Genomic DNA, 19667 nt, shown 5'->3' with positions numbered 1-19667 from the left:
ATAGCGACCCTATAGGACAGAGTAGAACTGCCCCATAGGGTTTCCAAGGAGCGGCTGGTAGATTCGAACTGCTGATCTTTTGGTTAGTAGCCATTCACTTAACCACTGTACCACCAGGGCCCCATGTATATACATATATATACAGTTAACTTTTGAACACAGGGAATATAGTTAAAATTGTTCAAATATCCTTACTTGCTAATTTTGACATGTGTATCAGTTCTGAGCTAGTTTTTTTGTTTGTTTATTGTTGTAGTAAGTGAAAGTTTACATTTCAAGTTAGTTTCTCATACAAAAATTTATACATACCTGGTTATGTGACCCTAATTGCTTTCCCTATACTGTGACAGCACACTCCTCCTTTCCACCCCTGATTTCCCATGCCCATTCAGCTGGCTCCTAACCCTCTCTGCCGTCTCATCTCACCTCTGGACAGAAGCTGCCCATTTAGTCTCATGTATCTACTTGAGCTAAGAAGCACGTTCTTCACAAGTATCATTTTATGTCCCACAGTCCAGTCCAATCTTTGTCTGAAGAGTTGGCCTTGGGAATTGTTCTAGTTATGGGTTGACAGAGAGTTCAGGGGCCATGCTTTCCAGGGTTCTGCCAGTCTCAGTAAGACCATTGAGTCTGGCCTTTTTACTAGAATTTGAGTTCTGCACCCCATCTTTCTCCTACTGCATCAGGGACTGTCTGTTTTGTTCACTGTCAGGGTGGTCATTGGTGGTAGCCAGGCACCATCTAGTTCTTCTGGTCTCAAGATGATGCAGTCTGTGGTTTATGTGGCCCTTTTGTCTCTTGGGCTAATACTTTCCTTGTGTCTTTGGTGTTCTTCATTGTCCTTTGCTCCAGGGGAGTTGGGACCAATTGATGCATCTTAGATGGCCGCTTGCTAGCTTTTAAGACCCCAGAAGCCACTCAGCAAGTAGGACGTAGAACATTTTCTTAATAAACTTTGTTATGCCAGTTGACTTAGATGTCCCCTGAAAGCATGGTCCTCAGACCTCTGCCTCTGCTGCTCTGTCCCTCGAAGTGTTTGACTGTATTCAGGAAACTTCTTAGCTTTGGTTTAGTCCAGTTGTGCTGACTTCCCCTGTAGTGTGTGCTGTCCTTCCCTTCACCTAAGGTAATTCTTGTCTACTATCTAGTTAGTGAATTCCCCTTTCCCTCCCTCCCCACCCTCGTGACCATCAAACAATGTTTTCTTCTGTGTTTAAACCTTTTCTTGAGTTCTTATAATAGTGGTCTTATACAATACTAGTTTTGAGCTAATTTTGATTGATTATTCTCAGTATGGATACATTTTCTTGCTTCTTTGCATGCCTGGCAATCTTTAATTGATTGCCAGACATGAATTTGACCTTATTTGCTCATTTTATTGTGCTTTAGAAGAAAGTTTACAGAGTAAATTAGTTTCTCATTAAACAATTAATACATATATTGTTTTGTGACATTGGTTGCCAACCCCGCAACGTGTCAACACTCTCCCCGTCTTGACCTTGGGTTCTCCATTTCCATTCTTCCAGCTTTCCAGTCCCCTTTTGCCTTCTCATCCTTGACCCTGGGCTGGTGTGCCCATTTAGTCTTGTATGTATGTTTATTATTATTATTATTTACTTTATTGTTGTACTTTAAGTGAAAGTTTACAATTCAAGTTAGTCTCTCATACAAAAATTTATACATACATTGTTATGTGACCCCAATTGCTCTCCCTGTACTGTGACAGCACACTCCTCCTTTCCACCCCTGATTTCCCGTGTCCAGTCAATCAGCTGCTGACCCTCTTTACCTTCTTACCTCTGGACAGGAACTGCTCATTTAGTCTCATGTATCTACTTGAACTAAGAAGCACACTCTTCATGAGTATCATTTTATGTCCCATAGTCCAGTCTAATCTCTGTCTGAAGAGTTGGCCTTGGGAATGGTTTCAGTTCTGGGTTGACAGAGGGTCTGGGGGCTCTGCTTTCTGGGGTTCCTCCATTCTCAGTCAGACCACTGAGTCTGGCCTTTTTACTAGAATTTGAGTTCTGCACCCCAGTTTTCCTCCTTCTCCATCAGGGACTGTCTGTCGTATTCCCTGTCAGGGTGGTCATTGGTGGTGGCTGGGCACCATCTAGTTCTTCTCGTCTCAGGCTGATGCAGTCTCTGGTTTATGTGACCCTTTTTGTCTCTTGGACTTGTACTTTCCTTGTGACTTCAGTGTTCTTCATACTCCTTTACTCCAGGTGGTTGGGACCAATTGACGCATGTTAGATGGCCGCTCGCCAGCTTCCAAGACCCCAGACACCACTTACCAAAGTAGGATGCAGAACATTTTCTTAATAAACTTTGTTATGCCAGTTGACCTAGATGTCCCCTGAAAGCATGGTCCAGACCCCCCACCCCTGCAACTCTGTCCCTCGAAGTGTTTGGTTGTATTCAGGAAACTTCTTAGCTTTGGTTTAGTCCACTTGTGCTGACTTCCCCTGTAGTGTGTGCTGTCCTTCCCTTCACCTAAGATAATTCTTGTCTGCTATCTAGTTAGTGAGTAACCCTCTCCCTCCCTCCCTACCCTCATAACCATCAAAAAATGTTTTCTTCTGTGTTTAAACCTTTTCTTGAGTTCCTATAATTGTGGTCTTATAGAATATTTGTCCTTTTGTGACTGACTAATTTCACTCAGCATAATTCCTTCCAGATTCCTCCATGTTATAAGATGTTTCACGGATTCTTTGTTGTTCTTTAGCGTTGCGTGGTATTCCATTGTGTGAATATACTATAATTTGTTTATCCATTCATCCATTGATGGGCATCTAGGTTGTTTCCATCTTTTTGCTATCATGAACAGTGCTGCAATGAAATGAGTGTACATATATCTATTCATGTGACGGCTCTTATTCCAAGGAGTGGGATTGCTGGATCGTATGGTACTTCTATTTCTAGCTTTTTGAGGCAGTGCCAAATCGATTTCCAATAGTTTCGTATATATGGTTGAGCTACGTGTATTATTGTTTGTTTTATGGGCCTGTCTAATCTTTGGCTAAATGGTGAACCTCAGGAGTGACTTCAGTACTGAGTTAAAAGGGTGTCTGGGGGCCATACTCTGAGAGTTTTTTTAGACTCTGTCATTCCAGTAAGTCTGGTCTTTTTTTGTGAGTTAGAATTTCATTCTACATTTTTACCCTGGTCTGTCCAGGACCCTATATTATGATGCCTGTCAGAGCAATTGGTGGTGGTAGCTAGGCATCATCTAATTGTGCTGGACTCAGTCTAGCGGAGGCTGTGGTAGTTGTGGTCCGTTAGTCCTTTGGACTAATCTTTCCCATGTCTTTGGTTTTCTTCATTCTCCCATGCTCCAGATGGGGTGGGCCCAGTGGAGTATCTTAGTTGGCCGCACACAAGCTTTTAAGACCCCAGTCGCTACTCACCAAAGTAGAATGTAGAACATTTTCTTTATAAACTACATTATGCCAGTTGAGCCAGACGTCCCCCAAGACCATGGTCACTAGACCTCAGTCTAGTAATTTGGTCTTTCAGGGAGAATTTTTCCTTTTATGTTCCTATAAAATATTCTTGAGCTTTGTTCTGGGATAGTTAAGTTACTTAGAAAGGTTTGGCTCTTTCAGGTCTTGTTAAGGCTCGTTCGATGGGAGCAGAGTTGTATTTAGTCTAAGATTAACTGTGCTCCCTTCTGAGGCAAGTCCTATCTATGTATTCTTCCCACTGCCCCATGAATTATGAGGTTTTCCAGTCTAGCTTGTGGGAACAGGTACAATTTCTGGCTCCATGTGAGTGTTGTTCTTTCTAATCCTTTGGGATAGTTCTTTCCCTGGCTTTGGGTAGTTTACTCACACACATGCATTGGTCAATACTCTGCTAAATACACAAGGGGGAACCTGCTGAAGATCTCTGGAGTCCTCTCTCTGTGCAGCTCTCTCTTCTCCAGTGTTCTGTCCTGGAAACTGTAGTTTCCTCGACCTCCCTGGACTCTTAGCTCCATCTCTTCAACTCAGAAAGTCTGCCAGGCTATGCCTGGGTTCTCTCTCCTTGAACCATGGCTGAGAACTCTTCTCGAGGCAGTAAACTGGGGCAATTGTAGGGCTTACCTCATTTGTTTCCTCTTTCTCAGGGATCACTGTCTAGTGATGTCTTTGTTGCCTGATGTCTAGTGTCCTGAAACTGTTATTTCATATATTCTGTGTATTTTTTGGTTGTTTCAGGAAGGAGGCTAATTTGGTTCCCACTACTCCATTTTGGCCCGAAGCAGAATTCCCAGAGAATGTTTTTGAATCACTGAACGAATCTACAAATTTCTGTGGGGATATTTGAGACCCTATAAAAATGTTCATATACTGGGAAGCTCCTAGACTTCTTCGCAGTATAAGCCAGTTGGTCATTCACTCTCTGGCAACATGCTGTTGGCATGACAGATCTCATTACGCAGGTGGTGGTTCCTCAGCTAGATGGTGAGCTACTGTGTGGCTTAAGCCTGTTCCTCAGGCAGTGCAGCCCAGCATTCCCAGAGGTATCATGGTGGGGAGGTTAGGCCTATTCTGGACTAGCAGCCAGAAGACTTCACTCCTAGACCTGGCTCTGCTGCTTACTAGCTGTGTACCATTTGCATTATGCTGAACTTCTCTGTGCCTCAGCTTGGTCATTTATTAATTGACGATGAACTCTTGTCCTTCCCATCTCCCAGAGCTGTTATAATGTGTGCAAAGATGCTTTGCCATAGTAGAATCTTCCATAAAGCCATTATTATTTTTGGGGTATTCTTGTCAAACAAAAGAAAATGTTAAGATGTTTGCATCATATTTTCTTATCTGAATGTCTGCATTGGAATGCCTTTGGACATTGATCTAGGACCCCTGTGAGCACCTTCTTCATGACCTGGAAAATGGTGGGTGGCTTTTGGCTCTCAGATAGTTTAATTGAAAGGATAACTTTTTTTTCCATAGGGAAACGTTTCTTATTTGTGGAGAACTGTAACTATTTGAGGTTCATTTATTTTGAAGTCAGATGCTATCATGACCATGCTGGCATGTTTTGGTTGCAGAGGACGGTGGTCATGTATGGTCTGAGGAGCGGCCTGCTCACTCTCTCCAGGCAGGGGCTGTGTACCTGAGTGAGGAGGAGCCCCCACATGGGCCGATGGGCCAGGACATGCCAGCAGAAGAGGCTGATGCGGTGGCGGGACAGGACAACGATGGTGATCACATGGTGATGCTGTCTGTGATTCCGGGGAAAGCCGAGGACAAACTGAGCTCAGAGCCCAGCAGTGGCACCTGTGGGGCTGGAGTTGAGGAAGATTCAAGGTGCAATCTCAGAGAGAGCCTCTTTTCTCTGAACAATGCTGGAACAAACTTCCCAGATAGAGAGGAGGAATATTACACAGAGCCAGAAGTGGCAGAATCCGAACATGCTCCGGCAGAGGAGTCCAATAACACCGAAAGCCTGAAATCCCCCAAGGTGAATTGTGAGGAGAGAAATATGACAGGATTAGAAAATTTCACCCTGAAAATTTTAAACATGTCACAGGTAAGCAAACACATTATTTAGTGCTTTTGTCCTTTTCAGCATATACTTTTATGATTTAATTTGCTGTCAACTTTCAAACTGAAGGTCACAATTTTTACTGTACTGTAAGTAGCATGGAGCCCTGGTGGCACACTGGTTAAGAGTTTGGCTGTTAACCAAAAACGTTGGCAGTTCGAATTCACCAGCCGCTCTTTGGAAACCCTGTGGGGGCAGTTCTACTCTGTCCTGTAGGGTCGCTATGAGTTGGAATTGACTTGATGGCAACGGATTTGGGTAAGTAGCATAGCATTTTATGGCTGCATCAGTGAAAATTGCCCCTGCCCTCTATGATGTTTATTGGGAAAGGAGGAAAGATAACTAGTGTCAGTTATGCCTTTTGGGTGGCCTAAACCTAGTCATCCTTGGGGTGATCTCACACCAGACCTCATGATAAAAGTCCTGATGGACAAAGAGGTGCTTAGCATCAGAATCACAGCATTTTTTTTCTTCAGAATGAAGTATTTATTACAGAAGTGACTGTAAAATATCAGAATTTCTAAAATTACTGTTTGAGCCCTTGGGAAATGTGCTATATTGATGAAAAGTTTCTCTGTCCTCCAAGGAATGTGAATCCAATGTTTACTCTGGAGTGAGAGCTGAGAAAATTGTTATAAACCCAGCCATGCCTTTCCAGATAGCTGGATAAATGATGATTCCAAAAGGAGTACTGCGATAATGGGAAATTTCCGTAGGATTGTTAAGAAGCTAGAAGAGAGGGATATTCACTAACTAGATAGTAAACAAGAATTATCTTAGGTGAAGGGAAGGACAACACAATACAGGGGAAGTCAGTACAACTGGAGTAAACCAAAAGCTAAGAAGTTTCCTGAATACAACCAAACACTTCAAAGGACAGAGTAGCAGGGGCGGGGGTTTGGGGACCATGATTTCAGGGGACATCTAGGTCAATTGGCATAACAAAGTTTATGAAGAAAATGTTCTGCATCCCACTTTGGTGAGTGGCATCTGGGGTCTTAAAAGCTTGCAAGTGTCCATCTAAGATGCATCAATTGGTCCCAACTCCCCTGGAGCAAAGGACAATGAAGAACACCAAAGACACAAGGAAAATATTAGCCCAAGAGACAGAAAGAGCCACATAAACCAGAGACTCCACCAGCCTGAGACCAGAAGAACTAGATGGTCCCCGGCTACCACCAGTGACCACCCTGACGGGGAATACAACAGAGAGTCCCTGATGGAGCAGGAGAAAAGTGGGGTGCAGAACTCAAATTCTAGTATAAAGACCAGACTGGAGGAACCCCAGAAGACATGGCCCCCGGACTGTCTGTTAATCCAGAACTAAAACCATTCCCAAAGCTAACTCTTCAGACAAAGATTAGACTGGACTATAAGACATAAAATGATACTCATGAAGAGTATGCTTCTTAGTTTAAGTAGATACATGAGACTAAATGGGCAGCTCCTGTCCGGAGGTGAGATGAGAAGGCAGAAAGGGACAGGAGCTGGTTGAATGGACACAGGAAATCCCGGGTGGAAAAGAGGAGTATGCTGTCACATTATAGGGACAGCAACTAGGGTCACATAACAAATATGTGTATATATCTTTGTATGAGAAACTAACTGAGCTGTAAACTTTCACTTAAAGCACAATTAAAAAAAAAAAAAAAAACCAGAAGAGGATGAATTCCAGGCCACTTAGAGAAGTAAACCCTAGCTCTGAAAGTTGTGATTACTTATTTTAAGTGAGAATATAGTACCTTTAGGAGACCTGGTGGCACAGTGGTTAAGAGCTTGGCTACTAACCAAAAGGTCAGCAGTTCAAATCTACCAGCCACTCCTTGGATACGCTATGGGCAGTTCTCTGTTCCGTCCGGTCGCTATGAGTGAGAATTGACTCAACGGCAACGGGTTTGGTTTTTTTTTTTTTTTTTTATGGTACTTTTAGTGCTCACAGCTGTCCTTCAAGTGCTGGATCAATGCTGGTCTCACACCCTTCCCCCAGTGCCTGGTAGACACTGTGCCTCAGCTTTGCAGGACTGTCTAACTGGTGTCAGCCACAGCAACCAGGGGAGAGCAGTTTAAACAGTCTGAATTAGGGTAGTGGCAAGGGTGGTGCACCAATGAATTGAACTAACATTTGGCCAGTATATTGATCCAACTGCTTAGTAGAGACTCCAGTCTGCTGAGGTGATAGTTTGACTCTGAGATCATAGCGCTCCAGTAATACCATTAGGTCGAGTTATTCAAAGGCCAGGGCAGTGGTGTGTACCCTGTGAGTGCTTAGTATTTGAACTGATGAATTATGAAAAATATTAAAATAGCTCTGTAGTAATATTGGGAAAGCTTAGAGGAAGGTTTATAACTTGTCATTTGACAGTACTTTTCTGCTGATTCATGGATTCATCTCGTTCAAAATCCAAAAAGTCCTAAAGTGTATACAGTGTAGTTTCCCTCCTATCCCTGCCACCACCCACCAGTTCCTCTCCCTGGAGGCAGTAGGGTTACTGTTGGATATCCTTCTAGAAAAGCGTGCATGTATATTTACTACAGACTTTGACACTTGTTTCTTTCATCACAGGACCTTATGGATTTTCTAAACCCAAATGGTAGTGACTGCACGTTGGTCCTGTTTTATACCCCGTGGTGCCGATTTTCTGCCAGTTTGGCCCCTCATTTTAATTCTTTGCCCCGGGCATTTCCAACTCTTCATTTTTTGGCACTGGATGCATCTCAGCACAGCAGGTATCTTCCTTTAGGGGGTTTACGTCTCATCCTTTTGGATGGTGGTTGTGGTTATCTGGAGGTCAGAACTACTTAAGTTAGAAGCAAAGGTGATGGGCGTGAGCTTCGAAACTGGATTGAAGGAGGGAAAAAGCAAGGGAAGGTGCGGGTGGTCTAACTCCTGAGGGAGCGGATGGTGTCATTTTCTGGAGGCCTCTGAAATAGAGTGGACTGTTCTCTGTGTAATGGAATTTAAAGGTGGCTCTGCCTCATGCCCCATAGTGTTTGCCTGATGGCAGGGAAGGGACCAGAGGACTTTTTTAGCATAATTTAGGATCATACATGTGACATTCTGTTGTGATGTAACCTACAATTTAGGTCCCTACCCCTGACACCCCATCTCCCCGGTCTATGTCTACTTAGGATTTCTTTCTTTCCTTCTCTTATTTTCTTTCTTTTGCTTCTGTTTCCCTTCTTGTCACTCTTTCCTCTTACTTACATTTTTTTTTGCATGCCCATCCCATAGCAGACACTCAAATTAATCCAATGAATTAATTTATCCCTTCAAAATGACATTTTATCCTTGTTTTATATTTCTTTTGTATTGTTCAGTGAGCTATTGTATTTTTTACATGTCAGTAAAATAAATTACAGAGAACCTTGTTCAGATGTCATAGATTTCCCTGACTGGTCCTGGCTATCAGCTGTGTGTCCCTTCCTCCTCTGATGTAGAGATGCTTCTGAGCAGGTCACAAGGAAGTTGTGTGTGAATAAATTTGACATGTCTAGAAGATGGTCAAGTTAGTGATAAAACATTCTGAAAATAAGTTGAAATTGAGTAAAAGTTTATTAATTCGCACTCCACTGATTTTCAGTATGGGAGATGTTATTGCCAGCATTTACCTCACACTGTTTATGAAGAAAGAAATTGCCGAAAAATTAGTAATTCTCATAAGGGCTTCAGGGAAATGTCTGAGCTGCCCATGGGAACAGACTGATTGGAAAGACAGTTGAGGTTGGATGACCAGCTTTGACTGGGCCCTCCACTACTCCTGAGAACCTGCTCAGTTCTCTTTAGACTCTCTGGTATGGGGTCCAGTACTGCTCCCCTTGCCCCCCCCCCCAACTGGTTTTTAATCTGCTCTGTTCCTTCTTTCCTTCACCTCAGTGTATCCTTCTTAGTGTCTGGTATGCTGCCTCACTTATGGAGAATAGACAATACTTGTTATTGGTATATGGACTGGGACTTGTGTTTCCCTCACGTGTCGATACTAAGTTACAGCGTGTTTTCAAATTAAAAAAAACCTGATGATCCAATATTAATACCATTTTACTCATGGGGGGAACTGAGGCTTAGTAACCTGCCCAAAGGTCACACAGTTCTAAACTGGCAGAACGGAGGCTTGAACCGAGAGTGCTTTGACTTCAGAGCTTATCTTCACTGCTCTATATCATGTAAAGGCGAAAAAATACCACAGGTCAGATTACTTCCAAATTGCTTTGCCCTAATTGGGAACTTCTTGGCATGTTTGTTAGATCATATATTCTCTTGTGCTTACCATAAATTGATCTTTTTTGAGAATGGGCATTCTGAAGAGTTTGAAATTTATTCTGTCAAATAAATTGACACAGTGTGCTTCCTCCATGAATTAGAACTTTCTGGTCTGATCTGTTTGGTTGGTAAGGAACCAAACTCATTGCTGTCGAGTCGATTCCGACTCAAAGTGACCCTATAGGACAGAGCAGAAATGCCCCACAGCGTTTCCAAGGAGCACCTGGTGGATTCGAACTGCTGACCTTTTGATTAGCAGCTGAACTCTTTAACCACTGCACCACCAGGGTTTCAATGGAACTTAAATAGTGGAATCATAATTGTGTCATGGGTAGTTCCATATTGTAATAGAAAGCAACTCAGAGAGCAGAACAGGAATGCCCCCAAACCATGACCCATTAGGAAAGAGGTCAAACACAAGTGAAATGCCTAAAGTTTGACTGTCACAGACCTCCTCAGGTCACATGAAACTGATCCTTTCTCGTTTATTTCCATCCATTCTGATAAGGTGATTGTGTGAGAAAGCCCACTGTTAATTCAAGTTTTCTGACTAACTTCTTTCTCTTGTAGCCTTTCTACCAGGTTTGGCACCGTAGCTGTTCCTAACATTTTGTTATTTCAAGGAGCTAAACCAATGGCTAGATTTAATCATACAGACCGAACACTGGAAACTCTGAAAATCTTCATTTTTAATCAGACAGGTATGTAGAAATAATATGCTGTAGGAGATATTTTCTTGCTAGGGGTATATGCCTTTTGTGGGTTCTGACCTGCTGTAATCTTTATCGTAAGTGAAGGATTCATGATTGACTGTGAGATGTAAACCTTTTTTTTTCTAAAAACTGTTTCCTGTTAAATATCTCCCAGTCAGTGGCGAGCTCATGAATAAGTAATTTTAATGATTGTAGCTACCTTTTTTTTTTTTAATAGATGTGCTTTACTGAGATATAATTCACATACCATACACTTCACCTGTGGATACCTTTTTATATACATTTTTAAGAATAATATTTATTTAAAAATATGCATAAATCACTATGTACAGCATGAAGAATTTTCTCAAAGTGAGCACCCTGGGTAAGCAGTACTCAGCTCAAGAAATAGAATATTTCTAGCCCCTTTTCAGGACTACCCTCCTGAAAGATAACCACAATCTTGACTCCTAATACCATAGTCTAGTGTTGCCTGTTTGTGAATTGTGTGTTAATGGAGACATATAGTATGTATTCTTCCGTGTCTGGCTTCTTTCACTCAATATTATGATTGTGAGATTCATCTTATTATATATGATTTGTTTTGTTCATTTTTGTTGCTGTATAGTGTTCCATTTATTAATCCATTTGTAGATGCTATTTTAATTCCTTAACATTTGCCAAAACATACGGCCTTACTTTTTATTCTATTCATGAAAGCTTGAGCATTGTAAATTGAAGACATTTCCTCCACTGGAAAAGGTCTCTCCTCAAAAACTTTAATACCTCCAGTATGAACACCTCACTTCTTCCTGAAGTGTATTCATTGGAAATAAATATAAATTGTAACATACATTCCATATATATTAAATTGAATGTAATTATATCTAATACTAAAGAAGGAAGAGCTTCTACATCTAGGAGTAGAAGGCTTATTATGAAATATTTAGATATCCCAGGCCTTGTCCTGGATTGTCATATACCAGACCCCTGATTGTCATTTAGGGTAAGAAGAAGTCATTTTGCTCAACACTCTGAGAAAGCCTAGAATCCAGGAGTTGCTCGCTGGTCCCAGTGGTAGTTAGTTGTTTTAACAGTTCTTTCAGTAAATTATATGAAAGCATTTTTTAAAAAAAGCATTTTGAATTTAGCATTACTTAATTTGTGGAAACATTCTGTAGAGCCCTGTGAGTAGCTTTACTAGTTACTTGTTGAACTTTGGCCTTAAAAGACAACTAAAGAAAATTCTTGCAATGCATTGGTTAAGAAGCCTCTAAACAGTTCACAGAAATTCTAGTTTTCGCTTTGAACAGCTGACTGGATTCCTGCTCCTTTGATGTGGTAGGGAGAAAGGCAAGTTGCAAATTATACTGACAGGCAAGTGAAATCCATCCCAGATATACTAGCGGTGGTGTTTATATTAAGACTGCATATCACTTTGCATACCATGCATAATACTTCAGAAAAATCTGTGGCAGGTGTTTTTTCTGATTTGAAACAACTGATTTCTCTTTCAGGTATAGAAGCCAAGAAAAATGTGGTGGTAACTCAAGCTGACCAAGTAGGCCCTCTTCCCAGCACTTTGATAAAAAGTGTGGACTGGTTGCTCGTATTTTCCTTATTCTTCTTAATTAGTTTTATTATGTATGCTACCATTCGAACTGAGAGCATTCGGTGGCTAATTCCAGGACAGGAACAGGAACATGCGGAGTAGTGATGGACTGAAACTAGAAGTTGGAAAGAGGAATTTCATTTCAGAAATTAATGCTATGACTTCATACATTTCTTCAGTGAAAGGTTGACTTTCAACATCCTTCAGATTAAAAGAATCATGCATTTGCTGAACTACTGACTGTGTAAAAAAATTATAAACAGGAGTTTTAACTAGTATTGTAATAAGCAAATGCAAAAACATTCAACAGAATTCACTGTCCTTGTTTTTATTACTTGAACGTAGTACATTATTTTAAGGGAGTAACCCAGTTTAAAATGTGAAGACGTAGATGTATTCTGGTGGAATGGTGAGTAGAATGACAATATGTTTACTGTATAGAAGACAGAAATAGGACTTCCAGATTATAGCTTTAGAACACTTTTGATTCCCCATATGTCCAAGAAGGTCGGTTTTCTGTTCTTTTGCAATTTCTTTTCCAGAGTCTATAAGCAGGAAAGTGTTGTGATGGGAAGAGTAACTAGAATTGACAAGTGTGACCTCCCAAAAGTAGCAACTGCTACTTGCTGTCTTTACTGATGGAAAATAAAAGAATCAAATACCTTGGTGTTTGTGATCTCTGATTTCACTGAAAGAATTTGAAGTGTTTCTGGATAAGGCAGATGCTAGGAGAAAGTATATTTCATCACCATAACTAAAGCTTATCAGTCCTACAGCATAACTTAAATTTTAGTCATAGCTGTCTAATCAGCATGCATTTATTGAGCCCCCAAATGTTCCTAACACTGTGCTAGGTTTAGTTAAGTCTAAAAGAAGTATAAAACACTGTCCTTGCAGACAAGTTGATTCCGGTATACTTCAGGACACATTTAGTAAAGTTGTTGTTCGTAGGTGCCGTCGAGTCGGTTCTGACTCATAGTGACCCTATGTACAACAGAATGAAACACTGCCCAGTTCTGCACCATCCTCATAATCATTGTTATGTTTGAGCCCATTGTTGCAGCCACTGTGTCAGTCTATCTTGTTGAAGGTCTTCCTCTTTTTCGCTGGCTCTCTACTTTACCAAGCATGATATCCTTCTCCAGGGACGGATCCCCCCAATAACATATCCAAAGTATGTGAGACATAGTCTTGTCATCTTTGCTTCTAAGGAGAATTCTGGTTGTACTTCTTGTAAGACAGATTTGTTCGTTCTTTTGGCAGTCCATGGTATATTCAATATTTTTTAACAACACCACAATTCAAAGGCATCAATTCTTCTTCGGTCTTCCTTATTCATCGTCTAGCTTCTGCGTGCATATGAGGTGATTGAAAACAGCATGGCTTGGGTCGGGCACACCTCAGTCTTCAAGGTGACATCTTTCCTTTTCAACACTTTAAAGAGGTCTTTTGCAGCAGATCTGCCCAATGCAATGCATCTTTTGATTTCTTGACTGCTGCTTCCATGGGTGTTGATTGTGGATCCAAGTAAATGAAATCCTTGACAACTTCAGTCTTTTCTCCATTTAGCATGATGTGCTTATTAGTCCAGTTGTGAGGATTTTTGTTTTCTTTATGTTAAGGTGTAATCCATCCTGAAGGCTGTCATCTTTGATCTTTATCAGTAAGTGCTTCAAGTCCTCTTCACTTTCAGCTAGCAAGGTTGTGTCATCTGCATATCGCAGGTTGTTAACGAGTCTTCCTCCAGTCCTGATGACCCACTGTTCTTCATATAGTCCAGCTTCTCGGATTATTTGTTCAGCATACAGATTGAGTAAGTATGGTGAAAGGATACAACCCTAAGGCGTACCTTTCCTGACTTTAAACCATGCAGTATCCCCTTGTTCCGTTTGAACGACTGCCTCTTGATCTATGTACAGGTTCTTCATGAGCACAATTAAGCGTTCTGGAATTTCCATTCTTCACAATGTTATCCATAATTTGTTATGATCCACACAGTTGAATGCCTTAGCATCGTCAATAAAACACAGGTAAACATCTTACTGGTATTCTCTGCTTTCAGCCAGCACGCATCTGACATCAGCAGTGATATCCCTGGTTCCAAGTCCTCTTCTAAATCCAGCTTGAATTTGTGGCAGTTCCCTGTTGATACACTGCTGCAGCCGCTTTTGAATGATATTCAGCAAAATTTTGCTTGCATGTGATGTTAATGATATTGTTTGATAATTTCCACATTCAGTTGGATCACCTTTCTTGGTAATAGCAAGTGAAAGTCCCAAAAGCTTGATTCCATCCACGTCATTAAGGTCAACTCTACTTTGAGGAGGCAGCTCTTACCCAGTTGTATTTTGAGTGACTTCCAACCTGAGGGGCTCATCTTCTGACACTATACCAGACAACGTTCTGCTGCTATTCAAAAGGTTTTCAGTGGCTAATTCTTTTCAGAAGTAGACCGCTGGGCCCCTTTTCCTAGTCTTAGTCTGGAAGCTCAGCTGAAACCTGTCCACCATGGGTGACCCTGCTGGTATTTGAACGCCAGTGGCATAGCTTCCAGCATCACCGCAACATGCAAGTCCCCACAGTATGACAAACTGACAGACACATGGGGGATTTAGTAAAGAGACACTGTAATTTATACAAACTTTTTTTTTACATTTTATTATTATTATTTTATTATTTAGGTGAAAGTTTACAGAGCAAATTAGTTTCTCATTAAACAGTTAATACACATTGTTTTGTGACATTGTTTGCCAACCCTGCGATGTGTCAACACTTTCCCCTTCTCCATCCCAGCTTCCCTGTTTCCATTCTGTCCAGTTTTCCTGTCCTTTCCTCCCTTCTTGTCTTTGCTTTTGGGCTGGTGTGCCCATTAGTCTCGTATACATGATTAAACTATGAAGCATGACCCTCACGTGTTGTTGTTGGCCATACACCTGTCTGATCTTTGGCTGAAGGGTGAACCTCAGGAGTGACTTCAGTACTGAGTTAAAAGGGTGTCCGGAGGCCAGTATTCTTGGGGTTTCTCCAGTCTGCCAGACCAGCAAATCTTTTTTTTTTTTTTTTTTGTTAATTTGAATTTTGTTCTACATTTTGACCCCTCCTCTGCCCAGGACCTTCTATTGTGATCCCTGCTGGAGCGGTTGGTGGTGGTAGCTAGGCACCATCTAGTTGTTCTGGGCTCAGTCTGGTAGAGGTTGTGGTAGGTGTGGTCCATTAATCCTTTGGGCTAATCTTTCCCTTGTGTCTTTGGTTATACAAACTTTTTGAAAAGCTGTTTCTAAAAGATCCCTTAAATTCAGACATAAAAGATAGCCGATTACATAATGATAAATTACTTTAATACTAATCGTTTCCAGTGTTTATTTAGATAGAATGACTCAATGTTCATTTCATAAAGCACTGCGGTGAAGTGAATTAATATGGCCCTTCTAGCCATAGTCTTTGTAACTCCCACAAAATGACTGGGTGGGACTATACAAATAAGGTACTTGTGGCCCACCAATGGGATTGGATAGCTTGCTAATAATGTAAATAAGGTGCATAGCACACTTGCGGGGATGGGACCATGCAAATAAGGTATATAGAACCCTAACGAGGGACTTGGTCAGTGTCTTAGTTATCTAGTGCTGTTATAACAGAAATAACACAAGTAGATGGCTTTAACAAACAAATTTATTCTCTCACAGTCTAGGAGGCTTGAAGTCCAAATTCAGGGTGCTAGCTCTAGGCGAAAACTTTCTTCCTCTGTCGGCTCTGGGGGAAGGTCCTTGTCATCAAAATTCCCTTGGTGTAGGAGCTTCTCAGCACAGGGACTCTGGGTCCAAAGGATGTGCTCTGCTCCTGGCACTTCTTTCTTTGTTGTATGAGGTCTTCTGTCTTTTATATCTCAGAAGAGATTGACTCAAGATACAACCTAATCCTGTAGATTGCGTTCTGCCTCATTAACATCATAGAGGTTAGGATTTACGACATATAGGATTATCAGATCACAAAATGGAGGACAACCACACAATACTGGGAATCATGGCTTAGTCAAGTTGACCCATATTTTGGGGGGACACCATTCAATCCACGACAGTCAGTTTTGCTATCCTGCTAGGCTTAAAATGAGCCATCCCAGAGGTGGGAAGAGGGGACCTACTACCACCAAGAAAGAAGAGCTAGGAGTGGAGTGCATCCATTGGACCACAGATCCCTGCACTGAGACTTCCTAGACCCAGAAGACAGATACAGCAAGAGAGCTGTAACAACGGAGACAGCGGGCAACAGTGGCAGCAGAGGCAGCCGAACTAGGAGACTGGCAGGAGATTGCATGGTGGGCTTCCTGGCTCACGGAGCAAGGTGGTTACAGTGGGCGTGTCGACCTACAGTGAGAGAGCTGAGTGCCTTCGGGCAGGAGGCTTGCTGGTGGAGTGGGGTGTCTCTGGGCAGTTACCGGCAGAGCTAAAAAGCAAGGCAGAGGCTGAGAAGAGGCTGTCCTGATCAAAGAACTGCCTGAGCTTTCCTGCCCCTGAATTGTAACCTGCTACTTCTCTAATAAACCCTATAGTCATGAATATTGTCTGTGACCTCTGTGTGGCTATTGCAATTATCGAACCCAGCAGAGAAGGAAAGAGTGCTGTGGGAGGGACAGTTGGTGTCAGAAGTGGTAAAAAGGTTGGAGGGTGGAGGCATGTCTGACCACCACCTCCTAGGAATCAGCCTTGGGCTGTTGATCTTGACTGTCTTTTTCCCTCGTGAAGTCAGGTCAGATGTTGCCGCCATGCCATTTTTACAAGCACCCAGAATTCTATTAAAATAGAACTTTAGATGAGTCTCCTTCCTAGAGTGCTAAATTGGATAGGAATTTGCAACTTTATAGTTATATGTCATGCTGTGGATGGCAATGGCTGGGGTGGTCACTGGCAGAAGGGGACCATGGCTCAGAACAGTACCTTTATTTCCATTTTACAAATGAGCAAACTGAGGTACAGAGAAGTTAATAACTGGCCCAGGTTACACAGATAGTAAACTGATAAAGCTAGGATCTGGACCTTCATATGTTTGCACATCTGTAATTACAAATGTAAGGAAAAAAAAAATGTGATTCCATGTCTTACAATAGTAACATTTGAGTATTACTATGTGTGTGCCAGGTACTATTTAGAGTGCTTTACATATACTATTTCATTTAATCCGTACAACAGCTCTATGAGATTGACACAACTATTAAATACCCTCATTTTACAAAAGAGTAAACTGAGGCCCCAAGCAACTGATCATACAGCTTCCAGTGGTGGGATGCAGCTTCAAACCTAAGCATTCTGACTCCAGGGCCTCTCCATGGGAAGGTACCCTGTCGAGCCTCTTGTGCCACAGCCCTGGTGACCATCATGTATGTTTCCACTGTCCGTTTCCCATAGTTATAGGTTTAATTTGGCACCTTGTTTTTTTCTTGGGGGTGTGTGTGTGTACTTAAGTGGTATTTCCTGTTGCTAATATTTTTCTAACCATAGCTACATAATACGCCTTTGAGCAGATTCAGTATTACTACTGAGCCTGTCTTCTTTTGCTGGATATTATGGTTGTAGATGGCCTCATTTCCTTGAGGGCAAATTCCTAGAATGGGAATTACCCTATCAAAGATATGGAGCTTTTCATGCTTTCTGGTATACAGGGACTCTAGTCTAGGGGTGAGCGGAGGCTCCCAGGATCCCAAAAGATTCATGGCCCTGCTTCTAACACTTGGCTGAGACCAGCTACACGGGGTTCTGTGGAGAGCAGCTTTGAGAGTAGAGAGGGGGTTGAGAGTAGAGGGGAGGACGGACAGTCAGGAGGCACTGGTGTAGAGGGAATTGGAAGTAGAAAGGAGGGAAGTGGTCCAAGACCAGCTAAACCATCCCAAACCAAGCATGGCGTTCACTACAGAGGACATGCTCAGTAAATCTTTGCTGAGGGAATTAAATCCTCTTAATTGGGGAGCTGGTGTGAGGGCAGAGCATTCATACTGGAGGGCATCACATCCTGCTGCTGCTGCTTCATGACTGGAGCTGGGATGCTCCTGTCTCATCCATGGCTTTACAGAAGGAAAACGATGATGAGGCATCACTAATTTGTTAACTCACACCTACCAGTTAATTCTTCAGTTCTCACTTCAGTGAGCAAATTTGTAGAGCATTTTTCATGATCATAAACACCCAGTGTAAACGTTGGAAATAAACCCTTAATTCCACCCCTAGTCTCTTCTTGACCTTAGGCACCAGACAAAAGAAAAAAGGCTAGCATTTAGTGAAGCTGGGTTCTTGATTTTAGTGTCTTGGATACATGCCTAGAGATCAGCAGTGACTTCTGATCAGGGTCCCTAGGGTGATTCCTTCCAAGTTTTCCTCTTCAAATATATCTTGTCAAATGGGCAAAATGGAAGAAGCTGCATCTGGCCTAAAGTCTGAACTGTAGGTTATTTTGAGGCAAAGCCTTTATTTTTCCCAAGTCCATATGGGAAATAAAACTGACTGCTAACAACTGCTAAATTGAACTCAAACAGACTCTCATCCTTAAAAAAATATATATTCTTGAGTGTATTGCTATATCCTCTGCAAAATGCTTATATTATTAATTTGCTTAAACTAGTAAAAACATGATACATACAATAAGAAAGACTGAATTACAAACTTTAAAAGGGTGAATCTTATTGAATTATATCTCAATAAAAAGAAAATAAGAGAATAAAAAGTGTGTGTACATATACAAATATATACATATGTAAACATGAAGTAATACCCCGAAAAAAGAAGAGGAAATTAAATCTGTCCACAAGTATCTCTGCAATGCTTACACGTGCCTGTTTTTCCAGACTATTTTATCTAGATATAGACGAGGAATCTTGCCCTAGAACTTGAAACTAAGTAATGACAGAGCAGAGTTTAGATTCGAACCCACAGCATTGGTGTTATATGGACGGACTGCTGAGGTTGGGCGCTGGAACTATGGGCCATGACCCTGCTCCCTACTCCCCGAATGCTGAATTGATGACAGCCAGAGTGCTGTTCCTCAAGCACCCGCAACCCATCTCCCGGTGCCCCCTTCCCACAACATTCTCCCGCTGGAGTGGGCTACTCGCCCCAACACACAGGCGGGAGGCACTGACAGCCAGTTCGCGACCTTGCTGCAACCCAGACCCAAAGTGGGGGCAGGAGTCCCAACACCGAAGAGGAGGTCAAGCCTAAGCGTGGGAGAAAGCCCGGCCTACCTCCCCCGCACAGACGGGAAAGCCAGGCACCACGGCAGGGATGTTGCGGAAAGAGAGCAGAGGCGGGATTGAGAGCGCGGGCGGCCGCCCGGGCCCTTGTACTTGCAGCGCCGCGTCCGCCCCGGCTGCCAATAAAGTTGGCGGCCATTGACGCTCCTGGGGGCCTTCCGGGGCTTGGGCCGTGCCTGGGCCTTCCCGGCGGGGTCGGCCCTGTGCCGGGCGGTCCGGCCTAGGACTGAGAACTGTTCGCACGTCCCCGGGCTCCAGGCGGGTCCCACGGCGAGAGTGCAGGGGCGCCGGGCGCTGAGCGGGGCGGGCGCGGGACGCGGGCGGGAGGACAGGCAG

General features: G+C 42.6%; 1 protein-coding gene across 1 annotated transcript in view; it reads left to right on the top strand.

The window, feature by feature from the left end:
- Nucleotides 1-13082, top strand: part of TXNDC15 (thioredoxin domain containing 15) — a 25740-nt gene extending 12658 nt beyond the window's left edge. Inside the window, exons 2-5 of the mRNA XM_023738974.1 lie at nt 5036-5517; nt 8096-8259; nt 10361-10491; nt 12000-13082. Of these exons, the coding sequence (XP_023594742.1) occupies nt 5036-5517; nt 8096-8259; nt 10361-10491; nt 12000-12196 (974 nt within the window). The 3' untranslated portion in view covers nt 12197-13082. The remainder of the gene's footprint in view (nt 1-5035; nt 5518-8095; nt 8260-10360; nt 10492-11999) is intronic.
- The last annotated feature ends 6585 nt before the right edge of the window (nt 13083-19667 follow it).

Source organism: Trichechus manatus, unplaced genomic scaffold (genome assembly GCF_000243295.1).
Source record: "Trichechus manatus latirostris isolate Lorelei unplaced genomic scaffold, TriManLat1.0 scaffold00127, whole genome shotgun sequence".
Lineage (NCBI taxonomy): Eukaryota > Metazoa > Chordata > Mammalia > Sirenia > Trichechidae > Trichechus > Trichechus manatus.
This window is presented reverse-complemented; position numbering and strand designations above follow the sequence as displayed.